This window comes from Zootoca vivipara, chromosome 9, assembly GCF_965207765.1.
Source record: "Zootoca vivipara chromosome 9, rZooViv2.hap1.1, whole genome shotgun sequence".
NCBI lineage: Eukaryota > Metazoa > Chordata > Lepidosauria > Squamata > Lacertidae > Zootoca > Zootoca vivipara.
The window spans coordinates 63,923,036-63,940,732 of record NC_142592.1 but is presented as its reverse complement, the minus strand read 5'-3'; the positions used below and the strand labels follow the sequence as shown (position 1 = coordinate 63,940,732).

At 48.2% G+C, this 17,697-nt stretch overlaps 2 protein-coding genes across 2 annotated transcripts in view; one reads left to right on the top strand and one right to left on the bottom strand.

Annotated features, from left to right (window-relative positions):
• SFMBT2 (Scm like with four mbt domains 2) overlaps positions 1-619 on the bottom strand; it is a 66,186-nt gene extending 65,567 nt beyond the window's left edge. Inside the window, exon 1 of the mRNA XM_035127388.3 lies at positions 415-619. The gene's annotated coding sequence lies outside the window, so the exon portion shown is untranslated. The remainder of the gene's footprint in view (positions 1-414) is intronic.
• Positions 620-12,765: 12,146 nt separating this feature from the next.
• LOC118091525 (store-operated calcium entry regulator STIMATE-like) overlaps positions 12,766-17,697 on the top strand; it is a 42,120-nt gene continuing 37,188 nt past the window's right edge. Inside the window, exon 1 of the mRNA XM_035128612.3 lies at positions 12,766-13,026. Coding sequence (XP_034984503.2) covers positions 12,864-13,026 — 163 coding nt within the window. The 5' untranslated portion in view covers positions 12,766-12,863. The remainder of the gene's footprint in view (positions 13,027-17,697) is intronic.

Below are 17,697 nucleotides of genomic sequence, written 5' to 3'. Positions count from 1 at the left end.
TCCGAGTTAACACGCATAGGATAGCACGGCCCGCCTGGAACCTCAGGCAGGAGGAAAGACGAGAGAGACACTTTTACTACTTCCGAGTAAGCGTGCACAGGATCGGGCTGCACGTTCGAAGCAGGGACGGCGGAGTTCTAGCAGAACGGCGAGATTACGTTCTTTAAAAAAAAAACCAAAACACACATCCCCAAAAAAATCACTTTGCAATAACTTGCTTTTTAGGGGGGTCCTTGTCAGAAACGCACCAGCCTTTTCTGCGCAAAGCAGAACGCGTGTTAATAAACCTGCCAAAAAAAGCGGGGGGAGGAGGAAGAGAGAGAAACCGCCCCCCCAAACCCCCCACCGCGATCGGTCCATCCTTCTCCGTAAGAAAAAAAAGGGGGGGTGAGAGAAAGAGGGGGGGAAACCCACCTTCCGTTATATGCAGCCTGGGTAGGTCCGCGCGCCGCTGCGCGGAGCCGCGCCTTACCTGCGCGAAGTTTCCCTCCCCCGCGATCCCTCCCCCGCGTCGAAGGGGCGCAGCCCCCGCCACTCCAGCCGCCCGACAGCGCGATCCGCGCCCGCCTAGTTCGCTCGCTGCCGCCGCCGCTGCTCCCCACTCCTTCCAATATGGCATCCGCTCAATGCGCATGCCTCGCACTCGCTTGTACTTGGCGTGTGTGTGCCTACGGTATGTGTGTGTGAGCGTGTGCGAGTGTGCGCGCCGTCTCCCTCGCTGACCTTTTTTCTTTTTCTATCCTCCGGCACAGTTGCCAAGCACACGCGCGCGCACCATGTGCCCACAGCCTCCAGTACCCGTGCAAATCCCCCGCGGAGTGGGAGATGGGTCTTACTCCCGAGTAAGCGGGAGAGCTTTGCACGCCCGAAGGACGTGCGCTTCGGTTTGCGGTCAGTGATGAAGTCCCGTCCTGTTGCGGGTTTAGTTGGGACTCACCCGGGACGCCTTCCAAGGAGTTTAATATTGAACCCATTTCCCAGGTGTGTTCAGGCATGAATAATAGGGGCGGAATCCCCAAAAGCAGATTTACAGCACAATCTTAAAGGAGGATTGCAGTCTGAGGCTGGGAGGAAGCCCCACTTAAATAATAATATATATTTTTTAAGGTTTAGACGCCAAGCCTTGGCTATTAAGGCTGCAGTCCTAAACCCACTTACCTGGGAGTAAGGTGCTCCACAGAATTCAGTAGGATTTACTTCTGAGTCGGCATGCTTAGGATTCCGTGGTGACTCTCTGAAAGTGCCATCTGATGTTGTTGTCTTCATAGAATCATAGAACTGCAGAGTTGGAAGGGACCACGAGGGTCATCTAGTCCAACCCCCTGCAAATCAGGAATCTTTTGCCCAACATGTGGCTTGAACCCACAACCCTGAGATTAAGTCTCATGCTCTACAGACTGAGCTGTCTTATATTAATTACATTAGTTATTATATTAGTTATTACTACTACTACTACTACTTTGCGGTTGTTGGTGACCCGGTGAAATTTTTCTGTGCGGCACCTAATCCATATAAATAACCACAGGGTTGTATTTAGCCCTGTTGTACTGAGGGGGCGGGCACTTAGAAATGAATAAATAAAAGTTAAAGGTAAAGGGACCCCTGACCATTAGGTCCAGTCGCAGACGACTCTGGGGTTGCGCCGCTCATCTCGCTTTATTGATGTCCAATAGCTTCAAGGGGCCTCTGCAGTAAGTAGGTCCAATGTTGGAAACAACCCATAATATAGTAATTAAACACAACGTTTTGCTGGTGAGTAAAATTTTATTTTCAAGTGAGACTGCTCATGGGTTTACTACTTGGTAAATACAACATTTTTAGAAACAAGTAAACCACAAACATACACAAACACACACACCCTTATGCATGGGCGTACCCAGGATCAAAACTAGGGGGGGGCAAGGGGAGGGGCCAAGGCACGGAAGGGGAGGGGCTACAAAGTAGGCGGGAACAGCGAACTCGCGCTCCGCCGGGCTGTGCCCCTCCCTAGAAGCAGGGCTGGTGGGCGGAGGCGGAGCCCAGCCCAGCGGAGCGCGAGTTCTGCGTTCCCGCCCGCCGCGCCGCGCTCCCTGGTTCCCCGCCGCGCTTGGCCTTGCCTGAGGGCGCGCCGGGGAGCTGGAGGGAGGGTGCGGCGCGGTGCGGCGGGAATGGCGAACTCGCGCTCCGCCGGGCTGTGCTCCGCCTCTGCCCACCGGCCCTGCTTCTAGAGTAGGGCAGCTGCCCTAACTTGCCGAATGGTGGGTACGCCCTTGCCCTTATGTGAGGAGTATTGGGACTTAATTCTGAGGAGTTGTGTATGATTTCGCACTGTCATGTTTTCGGTGACTAATTTGAATGCCATGAGAATGACTCCTGAGTAAGCAGGCAAAGGACTGGGCTGGGAGTGAATAGTGCTCAGAGTTGGACCTGTCAGAGCTCAATTTTACACTTATTTACTGGGAAGCCAAAATTCTGTTTAATGGGACTTTGTCACTCACTCCCCACCTGGAGGGGGTGGGGTCAAAGGATTGAATTTTTTAAAAAATTAGAAAGCAAGTTCGGTTACTGAATTCTGCAGAGTAATAAGGTTGGGGTGCATACACTCAAGAGATTTCAGTTTTTAGAAAAACACTTTTAGGACCGATAAATAGAAAAATTACAATGTTGGCAGAATGGACCAACCCTGTCACTAGGACATTTGAGAGTGTGTATAACATATTTGCCCTTAGTGTGTGGGAATTTCTGAGAAGAATGCATGCAAATATGTATTTAACTCTTCCCTTCCTGTTCATTCTTCCTTTTGGCGCATGGCAATTTCACTGTTCGCACATCACTTTTAAACCGAAAATCTTCTTTAGTGCTTTAGCAAAAAGTCAGGAAGCCATTGCGGCCGGTCGGTAAACAAGCAGGCATGGGGAGCAAGCAAACAACCCCAAAAGGATCACGCCTCTTCCAGTACGATCACAGGAAATTGGGAAACTCATGGATAAGAATAGAGTATCTGGATGAAGGGGCAGAATTGTGGGGGTAGAATAAGCTCAGGGGCTCCCATTAAGTTCTATGGGACAAAGTTAAGGGTCCAAGCCTAATCTCTCTCGCAACTCCTCTAACCCAGCAGGCAGGAAACTGGTTATCACAGGAAAATGATTGCAAGGAGTTGGTTATCACTGGCAAGAAAAACCACATTTGGCACTTCTGAGAAAGCTGTGTTGTTGCCTCTTCTTCACCTATTTTCTGTTGACCATTGCCTTGTGCTTAGTAAGATTAGAGCAGCCCAGCCTTTATTTTATCTCAGTTGCTCCTGCGGTTTCTTCCCACCCGCCACTGGGTGCAACAGGGTGTCTCCAGAGACATTCCCCAGCTTTCTGTGGACTCACAAGAATCTAGAACAGGCACCCCCAAACTGCAGCCCTCCAGATGTTTTGGCCTACAACTCCCATGATCCCTAGCTAACAGGACCAGTGGTCTGGGAAGATGGGAATTGTAGTCCAAAACGTCTGGAGGGCCGAAGTTTGGGGATGTCTGATCTAGAAGCCCCTTGAAGGTTACCTAGAGACCTGCGGTAGAGCACAGGAAGCTGCCTTACATGGAACCTGACCTTTGGATCCATCTAGCTCAGTAATGTCTACACTGACTGCCAGCAGCTCTCCAGGATTTCGGCAAGGGGCATTTGCAGCCCTGACTGCAGGTGCCAGAGATTCTGCTGGCAAAGCCGATGTTCTTCCACAGAGCTATGGTCATTTCCCCAAAGGATGAAGCTGTTGAGATGCTGCTGCTTCCTTAGATGGAGTTGGCCCACTGGTCCACATCTGGGCCGGGATTGTCTAATTCAAGAGTGTGTCCCCCCCCCCTCCCCAGACGTTGCTGGGCTCTGATCATCCCTGATCTTTTTCCATGCTGATTGGGCCTGATGGGAGACATCTGGAGAGCCAACCTCAGAGGGGGGGTCAAGAGGGGTCTCCCACAGTCTCGCCACTGAGATTCTTTGGATTGACAATATTTCGAATTGAACCTGGGATGTTTTGAGTGCATTTGAATGCATGCTGAGCTGTGGTTTCTGCATCCATCATAAACTACATCTTGTTTGGAATAATCTTTTATTAGAATTTGGAAAAGGGGATACAAAGATTATCAAACATCTTTTTTATCAAACATATTTTTTATTGAAACTAAAATGTTAATCTAAGTAAAAAACAAAAAGAAGTAAGAGAGAGAGAGAGAAGGGGAAAGGGAAGAGAGAGAGAGAGAGAAGAGATAATGAAAGAGAGACAAAGCCCTGACCATACCATTACCAGACGTAATGTATTTAGCAGAGGAGAATATGCTTCTGGGGTTACCTTCTTGGTGGGAGGCAAAAGGTTGAGATGCATCGTAAGGGTGGATCTTTGCCTGATATAAACACCATGCTGTCTTTGTGGGTGTAAACTTCATTCAGCCCTCAGCACTTTGAGAAACGGAACCCGTTTACCATATTAGGTCAAACTTTCAAATAACAGCCACACAATTTAGGACTAGCAAGCAAGATCATTTATTCACCTGGAGGGGTGTGATGTAGAACCTTGCTGGAGCCAAAGAGACAGAGAAAAGGTCAATTTCAACTTTTGCAGTCTTAAGTTCATTGTTCCACATACCTGTATCAGTATGATTTTTATTTTTAAAAAAGAAAAGTTTGCAGGAAAATTCACTACCATTTTGCATGGAATTTTGCCAAATGTACATAAATCTGCAAAGCAATGTTTCTGATAGAAAGCATTTTTGCATGTTCTTTTCATTCACACGGGCATTTTTATTCTCACTTTGCCCTAGCGTGTGCAATTTTGGCCACGTGACATTACTTGGCTGAAGGGTGTTGTGAAACTTGGAGAAGTGCAAATTTCAAACGATGGCTGGGTTTCAGTTTGTGTACTGCTTTGGGAAACGTGAATTAGGTAGGTTCGTCTTTGAATTTGAACGGAATCAAATTTCTCCCCAATTTGTAGCTGTAGCATATTTTGGGTCAGTAGCTTAAGAGTTCCACGATGGATGAAACCAGGAGGGATCTAAATTGCACCAAGGCAGAATTTATCGATTTTCCCTTTTGCTGAAGTTTGGCTTTTGCGACGGCAGGTTAACTGGGCTCCCTGTTTGCCCCCTAGCTACACCTGAAGCTTTCGCCCATGGAAATTGGATCGGTGCCATTTGTGGCCTTCCCCTTTTTGTGCAACCTTCGAAAAGCTCTTAGCCATCACTGTAGCGAAGACAGATCAGATGTGCTGGTCAAACACTGACATCGCAGCACCACCTGCTGGGGAATAAAATCTGCTTTAGAGTGGAAATGGATGCAACTTCACATCCTTCTTCTACTCTGTTACCAAACTCTAAGGCACGGGTGGGGAGTCTTTTCCAACCTGAGGCTGACATTTCTTTCTGGGCCACCTTACTGGGGCCGCATACTAATGGTTGGGCAGAGCCAGAGCTAAAGGTGGGTGAAGCAACAAATGGAAACTTTACCTTTGCGCAGTTGGCTGGGGTCTACACACACTCCAATGCCTCTCTTTCAGTGGCGTAGCAGCGTTTGCTGGTGCCCGGGGCGGTGTGGGTGCATGCCAGGCAGCGGTGGGCCAAAGAAGGTGAATGGAGCCTGCCAGGCCAGGCCAGCCCTTGCAACCAGAGCTAAGTGGGGGCCATGCTTACGCCACCTGCCCTCCTCCTGCACCCTTATCTCAGGGCCTCCAGATGTAGAGGGAGTGCTCCTCAAGACCTCACAAAACCAAGTACTGTGTAATTTAACCCATTGTTCACATTGCACCAACATAGCAAAGGGCAGGATGGCGACTCATGAAATTCAGCCCATGGAATTCAGGGGTCAGCAACCTTTTTCAGCCATGGGCTGGTCCACCGTCCCTAAGATCATGTGGGGGGCCGGACTGTATTTTGAAGGAAAAAATGAACAGATTCCTATGCCCCACAAATAAACCAGAGGTGCATTTTAAATAAAAGGACACATTATACTCATGTAAACATGCTGATTGCATCCAGCCCCCGGGCCTTAGGTTGCCTACCCCTGCTCTTACCCACCGAGAGCCCCTTCTGCCTAGGCTAGTTCAGCACCACCACCAGCAATTCTGCAGAATGTTTGAAGGCAAGCTAAAGGCGTGCACACCTTGTTTGGGGAAGCTGGCAGCCTCAGAAGTTTCAGGAGACCAGCTGGTCCCCGAATCATAGAACTGGAAGGGATCCCAAGGGTCATCTAGTCCAACCCCCTGCAATGCAGGAATCTTTTTGACCAACATGGGGGCTCGAACCCACGACCCTGGAGTCTCATGCTCTACTAACTGAGCTATTTTCTTGCCATGCTGCTCATCCTTACAGTAAGCCTTGGGGTTTGAACTGCAAGAGTCCCTCACTGCTATTGCTATTGCTATGGCGCGTTGGGAATATTTCATTCCGTAAGTTTGAACAGAATGATGAGGAGTGGGCTTCCTATTGTTAGCTCACACTGCCTCTAGGTTGCTGGTTCCTAAGCAACCTAGAAAGCAGCAGAGCTACTGGGCATTTCATACATTTTCCCTTTACGGATTCCATCAGTTGTTCTTTGTTTATTCTTCCTCTCTCTACATTTATACCCCACCTTCCCTCCAAGAGCTCTAGGCAGCATTCGTGGTTGCTCTCCCTCCCAATAGCTCAGTTGGTAGAGCATGAGACTCTTAATCTCAGGACTGTGGGTTTGAGTCCCACACTTGGCAAAAGGATCCTTGCCTGGAGATGGAAAGAAGATAAAAGTCCCTACCAGAGAGGAATGGCAAATTAAACTGTTGGACTATGCCGAAATGGCAAAATTGAGTGGAAAGTTCAGGAACCAAGAAGACCAAAACTTCAATCAGGAATGGGGGGAAAGTACTGTATAAGATGCAGTAGAGAAGGTTTGAGGGGAAGGTGGGAAATTCAGAGATTCAGGGGAATCTTTTAATAGCAGACGTATGTTATAATTTTATACTTGTAAAATAAAATTGTCTCCCTGCTTATTTAACTTATATGCAGAATTCATCATTCGAAAGGCTGGACTAGATGAATCCCAAACCAGAATTAAGATTGCCGGAAGAAATATCAACAACCTCAGATATGCTGATGACACAACCTTGATGGCAGAAAGTGAGGAGGAATTAAAGAACCTTTTAATGAGGGTAAAAGAGGAGAGCGCAAAATATGGTCTGAAGCTCAACATCAAAAAAAACCAAGATCATGGCCACTGGTCCCATCACCTCCTAGCAAATAGAAGGGGAAGAAATGGAGGCAGTGAGAGATTTTACTTTCTTGGGCTCCTTGATCACTGCAGATGGTGACAGCAGTCACGAAATTAAAAGACGCCTGCTTCTTGGGAGAAAAGCAATGACAAACCTAGACAGCATCTTAAAAAGCAGAGACATCACCTTGCCTACAAAGGTCCGTATAGTTAAAGCTATGGTTTTCCCAGTAGTGATGTATGGAAGTGAGAGCTGGACCATAAAGAAGGCTGATTGCCGAACAATTGATGCTTTTGAATTCTGGTGCTGGAGGAGACTCTTGAGAGTCCCATGGACTGCAAGAAGATCAAACCTATCCATTCTTAAGGAAATCAGCCCTGAGTGCTCACTGGAAGGACAGATCGTGAAGCTGAGGCTCCAATACTTTGGCCACCTCATGAGAAGAGAAGACTCCCTGGAAAAGACCCTGATGTTGGGAAAGATTGGGGGCACAAGGAGAAGGGGACGACAGAGGATGAGATGGTTGGACAGTGTTCTCGAAGCTACCAACATGAGTTTGACCAAACTGCGGGAGGCAGTGCAAGACAGGAGTGCCTGGCGTGCTATGGTCCATGGGGTCACAAAGAGTCGGACACGACTAAACGACTAAACAACAACAACAAAATAAAATAAAAATATTTCAAAAAAAGATCTCTGCTTGACTCTACAACTCTAGGATTCCTCACAACAACTCTGCAAGGTAGTGGGGAACCTCAGGCCTGGATGTGGCCCTCTAAGTCACTCTGTCCGGCCCTTGGATTCTGCCCAGCATGCGCTGACTCTGCCTGAGTGTTTTTGCCTTGAAGTCTGGCAATGCGCCTTGCTTGCCTGAATAGAGGCTGGAGAAAAAAGGTGTGTGAGTCTGCGCAGAAACCGGCCTGGCACCCCCTCAGCCCAAACCCAAATATCTGTGCCACCGCCACTGCCAAGAAAACTTCAGTGCTAAGATGAGAGGGACATAGCTTTTAACTCTCTGGCAAAGGTCCAAGTGGCCAACAGGTCCCCGGAATGATATCTCTCCTTCGGCAAAGGAAATCTTGTATTTCACGGGCTGAGGTGGGATTGTTTTGACACGTGAACCAGTGAGAATGTAAGCCAGACGTCTGCTTGGAGTTAAAGCATGCTGGGTCTGTCGAGAGACCAAAAGCAAACCTCTGTCGCTGTGCAAAGCAAGAAGATGTCTGCGGCTTAAGAGATGAGGGCATCCTAAAAACTGTTGCTGCAGGAGTGCAGGAAAAAAAATTGGAAGGTTTCTAGTAGAAAACCAAATTTAGAGTGCATCCCCGCCAATTTTACATCCTTAACCGGCTTCTTCCTTTTTAGAGTTATTATCTTTTGTTTATTTCTTTAAAAGCATTTCTAAACTGCTCAATCAAAACAAAAATCTAAGTGGCAAACCAAAATACAGTGAAACCTTGGTTGTCAAACGTTTTGGAAGTCGGACATTTCAGCTTTCGAACGCCAACAACCCAGAAGTGAATGCTTCCATTTTTGAACACATCTAGGAAGTCAAACGGCTTCTGAGGCGCGTTTCTCCATTTTTTCTATGGATTTTGCCGACCGGCAATTGCGCCTTGGTTGTCAAATGTATCGAACGGACTTCCGGAATGGATTAGGTTCAAGAAACTGAGGTTCCACTATAAGCAAAACAACAACCCAGTACTGTGGAAAGAGGAATCATAACAGGGTCCAATCTCATGGGTCGGGGAAATTTTGTGCAAAAAAAAAAAAGAGTGCTTTTCATAGAATCATAGAGTTGGAAGAGACCACAAGGGCCATCCAGTCCAACCCCCTGCCAAGCAGGAAACACCATCAAAGCATTCTTGACACATGCCTGTCAAGCCTCTGCTTAAAGACCTCCAAAGAAGGAGACTCCACTACACTCCTTGGTAGCAAATTCCACTGCCGAACAGCTCTTACTGTCAGGAAGTTCTTCCTAATGTTTAGGTGGAATTGTCTTTCTTGCAGTTTGAATCTATTGCTCCGTGTCCGCTTCTCTGGAGCAGCAGAAAACAACCTTTCTCCCTCCTCTATATGACATCCTTTTATATATTTGAACATGGCTATCATATCACCCCATAACCTTCTCTTCTCTAGGCTAAACATACCCAGCTCCCTAAGCCGTTCCTCATAAGGCATTGTTTCCAGGCCTTTGACCATTTTGGTTGCCCTCTTCTGGACACGTTCCAGCTTGTCAGTATCCTTCTTTTGCAAGACATCTGAAGCAACTGATGGGTGAAGTTTCACATATACTGTATTTACATACTTGAGTGTAATGCACCATTGAATCTAATACACACCTTAATTTTCACAACGTAATTCCCACCCACCCTAAAGGTGCACATTAGATTTGAGTAAATACTGTAATAAAGCAGGGCCAGCCCTAGACATTTGGGCACCTGAGGGGTGCCCCCCCCCAGCAGCTGGGGAAGAAGGGGCTAGTGAAGATTTACAAGGGAGGGAGGAGATCAGAAGTGTCTTCTATTCACCAAGAGGCTGCTGTAGAATCGGCAAGCAGGATGTCCGCCAAGGGGATGGCAGATCCGGCCTCCAAGTACCACGTTGCAACTATTGCTGCCGCTGAGGCAGCTGCAGTGGGCGATGCATTCCTCGAAGGCCAGATGATCTGCTGCCCATGTGGATCCTGCCACCTGAGGCGGTTTCCACATAGGTGGGCCTGCCCTGTAATCATAGCGGGAAGGACATTCCACAGTGCAGAGGCCGTGGCTGAGAATGCATCTTTTTGGGTCGCCGCCAACATATCGCAACATATCCAAGCACCGCAACATATCGCCGAATGATGCGATATGTTGCGGTGCTTGGAATGACTTAGTCCGGTTTCACAAAGTTCACTCCATTGGTTCAAAAATCTCCAAGCAGCACCAGAAAATGGTTCCCACAATTGGCATGTGAAATGCTGGGAGTTTGGCTGCCACTCCCTTGAGTGGCGTTGAGACAGATAAGAGTAAGGAGCTTCCAGAGAGTCCCTGACTATCCCTGTATCTTTATCTGTATGCTGACTTCGCTATCTCTTTGTTGTTTAGACCGATAGGACTTAGGTTGCATCCCATTTACAGCTTCCTCCTCCTCAAACTTCTCTCCTGGATCTCAAGGTGAGACCTTATCTTTGAACTGTCCTCTGAGAGGACAAAGGAGCCAGGATGGCTGGCTTGTTCTTCTCTAGACTAGTTAGACTAGAATAAGAAACCTCTTATATCCTAGAAATGTATTTCCTACAATAAACAACTTAATTACCTAATCCTACAAGCATCTGTGTGTTTGCGATCACAAACAGGTGAAGTCTACTTTTTTAACCAGATGTACCAGCCAAACGCTGGGTAATTGAGTCGGTCATCCCAATATGAATTGAACGTAAATTAAGTTCATTTGGGAGTAAAATGTTGAATATTTTCTCATTCATCTTCAGCTTCAAAATTCTCTCCCCTCATCAGTTGCCTCATCAGTGGGGGGAAGGGCACCTACTGCCATGTCCGTTCATGGAGAGCGAAGCCCTGTGAGTCTCTCCTTTGTTCAGAAGAGAATGGTGGGTTTTTGGTCCTGGCATCCAGTGAAAAGTGTGGCCATGCTTAAAGGCTTGTACTCGGTGCAGGAGAGACAGAGGCCTCAGCTACATTACCCATGTTGCAACACTATAACTGCGTTATAAACATACGGCACCAGATGGCACTGTGGAGCACAAAACTTTGTCCATGTGATTTTACATAGAGGTTTTTTTTTAAAAAAATCCTTTGTTATAACAATTTAATTTATAACTTATTTATAGCGGGTTTTTCCTGTGTGTAGATCCAGCCAGAGTCAGTGCAAGCAGGAACTGCGCAGGAAAAGCAAACCATCTCTTATGCACTGCGAGTTTTGGATGGGATATTTACCGAGACCTTTTGTGGTTGTCCTAGGAGTTCCTGGAGGGTATATTGTCGCATGTGGGCACTGTGTTGGTGACCCCTGTCATATACCCTTATAAGAATGTAACTGAAGCCTTCCTGAGGATCCTGGTTTCCCCCCTGCTAAATTGAAAGAATGGTACAGCTAAAGAGGAAGAAAGCATCATACATGGTGACTTACGTCTTAGAAGAGAAGAGGGGGGGGGGTTGAGTATTTGCCTTAATGGCTAAACTAATAGTTTATCGGAACAAGAGATAAAAGGCAAGGACAAGACAAGATTGTGGTTTGCTTATCTTGACTATTATGACTTCAAAATCACAACAAGAAGTTATGCTAGCTGCTGGGGCATGGGCGAAACTAGGCTTTATTTTACCTGGGTCAAAGACACAGTTTGGCACACACACACACACCCCACATGCTTTTGCATACACTAAGGTTGTCATATTCTCAGACATCTGGGCTAGATCCAGACTAGGCATCCCCAAACTGCGGCCCTCCAGATGTTTTGGCCTACAACTCCCATGATCCCTAGCTAACAGGACCAGTGGTTGGGGAAGATGGGAATTGTAGCCCAAAACATCTGGAGGGCCGAGGTTTGGGGATGCCTGATCCAGACACATCAAAGAAGCATTTCATTGAAACACATTGCAAACTTTGTATGAGGAAATCGGATTGGTAAAACGGGACTCCACAGTGCCACCTGGTGTCACAGTGTTAGAATGCATAAACAGCACATATAAAGCGCTTTTTATTTGCCAATGTAGCTGAGTCCCTTGGTTGGCTGCCGTGAGAACAGGATTCTGGACTAGATGTGCCACTGGCCTGACCCAGCAGGCTCATCTTATGTTCTGAAGTTACAAAATTGCCTGGAGGCTTTTATTTATTGAGCACTTATGCCGCCATGTTTTCAGGGAGGTCAGATGCTGTTGTGTGGAAGCAAGCCTGTCTCCAGTGTTTTCCTGTCCCTTTCTGTACAGAGAAACCACAACTCTGTGAGATTGAGAGTCTCACTCTCTACTGAACGAGCTACCCTTGGGTCTGAGGTCTTCTACACCGGGGGTCAACAAAACCGAGAGACTAGTGCAGATGGGCGTAACCCCCCCCCCAGTCAATACAAATCTGAGGTTCTGCGCCACCCCCCAACAAAAGCCTCCCCCCCCACAAAAATCCTGGCTACTACTAGTGGTCTGCCTCGCTAAAAGGCAGCTCCTTCCTTCGTGCTTCGTTCCTACAGCAACTTCTTTAAAATTAAAAAAACCCACCCATAATTCTTCCCTGCCCATTTATCGATTCGTCCCCATTTGATTTTATTGATGGGATGGGCCACGTTCCCAGCCATGCTTTGAGCACCCTCTCCGGGGATGGAGGGAGAGGCTGGGAGAGGAGGGTCAAGCGCAAACCGTCGGGTATAGCTAGGAAGGTCTTCGGAGCCCCCAGCCCAGAAGGTCTTAGCACCCCCCCCACCAGCCCAGATGGTCTTAGTGCCCCACCCCTCGGCGTCTAAGGGTCTCCGCTGACCCCTCGCTCCCCTCCGACGGCTCCTTTCCCCTGCGGGGGCGTTGCCCCCTGGCGCCCGGCCCCTTCCCGGGGGAAGCAGCCACAGGAGCCGCCTCCCTCCCCGATTGAGTCCGCGGCGGCGCCAGCCTTTGTCCGGGACTGAGGAAGGGGGACGCGCAGCGGCATCGCGCTCGCCTCGTCGGGGAGGCTCCGCCGACCGGGATGGCTCTGCTGCTGTCGCCGCCGCTGCCCGAGAGGCTGCTGGGCGCCAACCGCACCCAGGCGAAGAGCCGCCCGCACGGCTGCGACAACGGGGCGCTGCTGGACCGCTTCGGGGTGCTGGTGCAGGCGCTGCTGGCCGTGGTGGCCTTCAGCACCCTCATGCGTAAGTGGAGTCCTGCCTTCCTTACACACCTCCCTCTGACTCCTTCTCGTCTTGCCTTCTCCTCCTCCTCCCTTTTCTTGCACAAGACTCAAGTGTCTTGGGTTCGAGTCCCTCTTTGAGCAGAAAGGTTCCTGCCTTGCACGGGGCTGGACTTCGATGCCACGCATGGTCCGCTCAGATTCTTCAATTCTATGGTTCTGTCTTTTCATCTTTCTCCCTTTCTTCATTCTCTTTTTTTTCCTTTCTCCTCCTTTTCTGTTTCTTTGTTCTTCTGTTCTCCACTTTTTAAATTGTTTTTATTATTGAAGGATTTCTGTAGTAAACAAAGGTACATGCAACATCTCTTTTTTCAATTCATAGAGTACTTTCTATGGGTCAGTTGCATTCAATGTGAGACACTGGTGTCATAGATATTGTGAGGCTTGGGGTGGCGGGGGAGAGAATCTGGGAGAAAGAAGGCAAGTAATGATCGTTCATTCTTTTGCTTAGTATATGTGCGGAAACAAAGAAACAGACAAATGAAAAACCTATCCTTGCAATGCTGACACAAAAATGCCGGTTTTTATTTGTTTGTTCGTTCCTCTCCCTCTCTATTTTTTCTTTCTTCTCTCTCGTTTTTTTCCTTTCTGTTCCTCTTCCCTTCTTTTTCTTCTGCTTTCCCCCCTCACCTGTCCTGCAAAGGTAGTTAGTTTGTCCAGGGACAGCAGCTGAGTTCCTGAGTGTTGCCAGAATCCTAACCTCCAGCAGCAAGGCTCTGTGGATCCTTGCGAAAGGACACTTTCGGTGGAGAAGATGCAGCAAAAGGCAAAAGTCAGATGCGCTGAAATCCCATATGCTTGAGAAGCATCTCTAATGCAAAGAGAGAAATGGCTGTGTGTTTCTTGCTTGTGCACATGCAGGGTGACTAGAGAGGAGGACAAGGCTGTCAATGGATGCTGGCCATGAGGGCCACGCTCTGGCTCCATGGTTGATAAAAGTAGAATCATAGACTGGGAAGGGACCCCCAAGGGTCCTCTAGTCCAACCCCTGCAATGCAGGAATCACAGCTGAAGACTTTCTGACGCCTGCCATTCAACCTACCTTCTTTGAAGTGGTCTCCTCTTGCCCCCCATCCTTTATCCTTCCTCAGAGTAACCCTTTGCAATTCACCTGCCTGCTGCCCCATCCTCCTGCCCTCTTGCACTTCTGACTCTGAAACAGATACTCACCTCCTAAATATCCAGTCCATCAGTCAGATGAAATCATTAAAAACCTTGCAATCAATCAAAAAAGTGCCCTTAATCAATCTAGTAGTCAGTGGGGGTTTTTTCATAGAAAAGTGCTGGTAATTTCTTTCTTGATCAGAGTGATGTTGGTGGCAGTGCAAAATGATTGCTGTTGTCTCAGAAAAAGAGGGGATGGTACTCCCAAACAAAAAGCAGTGTGCGTGTATTATCTTTAATGCAAGTATTTAGAAAAGCTACATCTGGAATCAAAGAATTGAAGAGTTGGAAGGGACCCAGAGGGTCATCTAGTCTAACCCCCTGCAATTCAGGAATCTCAACTAAAGCATCCATGGCAGATGGCCATCCAAAACCTTCAAGGAAAGAGAGTCCACCACCTCTCAAGAGAGACAGTTCCACTCTTGAACGACTCTTACTGTCAGAAAACTCTTCTTGATGTTGAGTCGGAATCTCCTTTCTTGTAACTTGAAGCCATTGGTTCAGGTCCTACCCTCCAGAGCAGGAGAAAACAAGCTTGCTCCCTCTTCCATGTGACAGCCCTTGAGATATTTGAAGATGGCTGTCGTATCTCCTCTCAAGTTTCCTCTTATCCAGTCTTAAAGGTAAAGGGACCCCTGGCCATTAGGTCCAGTCGTGACCGACTCTGGGGTTGCTGCACTCATCTCACGTTATTGGCCGAGGGAGTCGGCGTACAGCTTCCAGGTCATGTGGCCAGCATGACAAAGCCGCTTCTGGCGAACCAGAGCAGCACACAGAAACGCCGTTTACCTTCCTGCCAGAGCGGTACCTATTTATCTACTTGCACTTTGGGTGCTTTCGAACTGCTAGGTTGGCAGGAGCTGGGACCGAGCAACGGGAGCTCACCCCGTCGCGGGGATTTGAACCGCCGACCTTCTGATCAGCAAGTCCTAGGCCCTGTGGTTTAACCCACAGCGCCATCTTTGTCCTAAGTCTTAACATACTCAATTCCCTCAACCGTTCCTCTTAAGTCTTGCTTTCAAGACCCTTGACCATCTTGGCTGCCTTCCTCTGAACACCTTCCAGCTTGTCAAAATCCTTCTTAAATTGTGGTGCCCAGAACTGTACACAGTATTCCAGATCTATTTGTTCTGCTTTGTTAAGGAGTTGAGGTTAGACAGATGAAGGCCTGATAGGCTGGAATTTTGATGTTGCATCTTAGTCTGACTAAATATTAGGGTGCCTTAATTTTGTCCTTATGGGCTTTCCACTGGCTTTGTTATTATTAATTTATGTGACTTTATTAAACAGTCACTTAACAGAAAAAGAAAAATTTCCAAATGGTTTATTTACCCTCGGCCTCCAAGGGTAATCTTAGCATGTAGTGACATCTCTTGGGCCTGTCCCAACTTCTCCCCAGGCATGAAAGTTGCGCTTCTGTTTTAATAACTGAGGGCCATGGTGGAATCTTCTGGGGGTATCACATATTCGGGTCTGTCAAGAGGCCTAGAAACTTAGCTTCTGTTTAAGGCTTAGACTTGTAAGTAGCATGAGCTGTTGCCGTTTTAATGGGCCAAAAGTGAGGATATTAAGTTACTCTCACAGCTAGCGCATGTATGTGCACAGCTCAGCTTAAACCTGGATCGTAAATTTTGCCTGTTATCTGAGCGTCCTAAACATTTCTCCCCACACAGCACCCCCTGGGTTATTCCTCGCTCCGCAAGGTGCTCTTTTGCCAGATGCACCAAGTCCATTCTAGATGTTTGTCTTGCCATGTGTTGCTCCCGAGACTCCGCCACGCAGCTGCTGAGGCGGTTGCCCTTTCATTGTTCTACAAAACTCAGCCATCTGGATGAGCGGCGTTGGTGAAGCTAAGAATGCAAAGAGGGGAGGGGGGGCTAGCTCATTGGCTGGGGCGGCCAGGGCCCTGCGGGCAAGTCCTGTGTCTGCATATGTCCCTGACGGAGGGCTCTGTTTTGAGCCGGAGATGTGGCTAAGCGCAGAAATCCAGATCTCGCGTGTGTTTCCCTTTTGTGCATTCCGCAGTCGGAGGCATTAAGTGCTTCCGAATACCAGTTGCTGGAAACCACAGGAAGAAGAGAGTGCTGTTGTACTTGGATCCCGCCTGTGGGTTTTGCACGGGCATCTGGCTGGCCACTGTGAGAACATCCATAAAACAGTGGGCGCACATTTGAAGCACATGACTTAGAAACAGAGATTCGTAGAGTTTGGAGGTGAGCCAAAATTCAGCCCCCTGCAATGCAGGAATCACAGCTAAAGTATCCGTGGCAGATGGCCACCCAACCTCTGCTGAAAAGCTTCCAAGGAAGGAGAGTCCACCACCTCCCAAGTGTCATGGGCCAGGAGTTGGCTTCACCTGCTGAGCAGCAGCCTGAAGGATCAGAAGGCGAAGGGACTCCACCTGCTGCTGATCAGCCTTCTTGCTCCTGATGAAAACCAGCTGGCTTCCAGCTTTCTGAAGCAGGGTTTCCAGCCTGAGTCAGTTGCTGGAAACAACGTTTGTGGTTCCCCGCCAGATCTTGCTGCTTCTCGCTTCTCGTGACCTTGGGCCCTCGGCTTTCTTGACCCCTGGATCATCTGACTACGTGAACTGAGATGCCGCAACCTTCGGACTGGACTGAAACTTGTATGTGGACTCTGCCTGCAGGCAAGTAACCCCCTGAGACTCGGCTGGTTGGCTGACTTCTCCCTCTACTGAGCTCTGCCATACCTGGCAGCACAGGGCTATGGCACCAAGGGAGCCCGATACTTCCCTCAAAGGTTCTGGGGAACCGTAGTTCCCCCCCCCCCCTCACAGAGCTACCATATCTAGCACTCTTTGCAAGCGCTCCAATTGGAGAATAGCCTTTACCAAAGGTGTCATGGGCTTTGAAGACACTTGAACGCAGGACGCAAGGGAGAAACGTGCTAAGAGGAAGGCACCCTTGGCAAACCCTCATTGTGATCAACTCCCATCCGGAAACCTATGTCCCCACTGTGGAAGGACCTGTGGATCCAGAATTGGCATCCACAGTCACTTACAGACTCATTGCTAAAACTGTGTTTATGGAAGACAATCTTACTCAACTACAAGTGATTGCCGAAGAAGAAGATCCAGCACTCTTAACAAACTATAGTTCCTGGGATTCTTTGGGGGAAGCTGTGTGCTTTAAATGTGTATTGAATATGCTTTAAATGTGTAGCGTGGATCTGCCCTTAGCCACGAATAAGACAGCTAAACAGATGCACAGCTAAACCACATTGCGAACAATTGATAAAGCAGCGTTAAATTTGCTGCTATGATTGAACAATCCTCTAATGTTCAGACTTTTCTGCGTTTTTTTTTTTTGTGTGTGTGTGTGTGTGTAAGTGTATGTAAGCAAGCACATGTATGGGGAGACACACTCCTCCCACCCCAAGAGGATTGCTTTGTCAAAATGCTGCAGTGATGGTGGTAGAAGCCGGAATTTAAAAGACCTCTCCTGTCCAC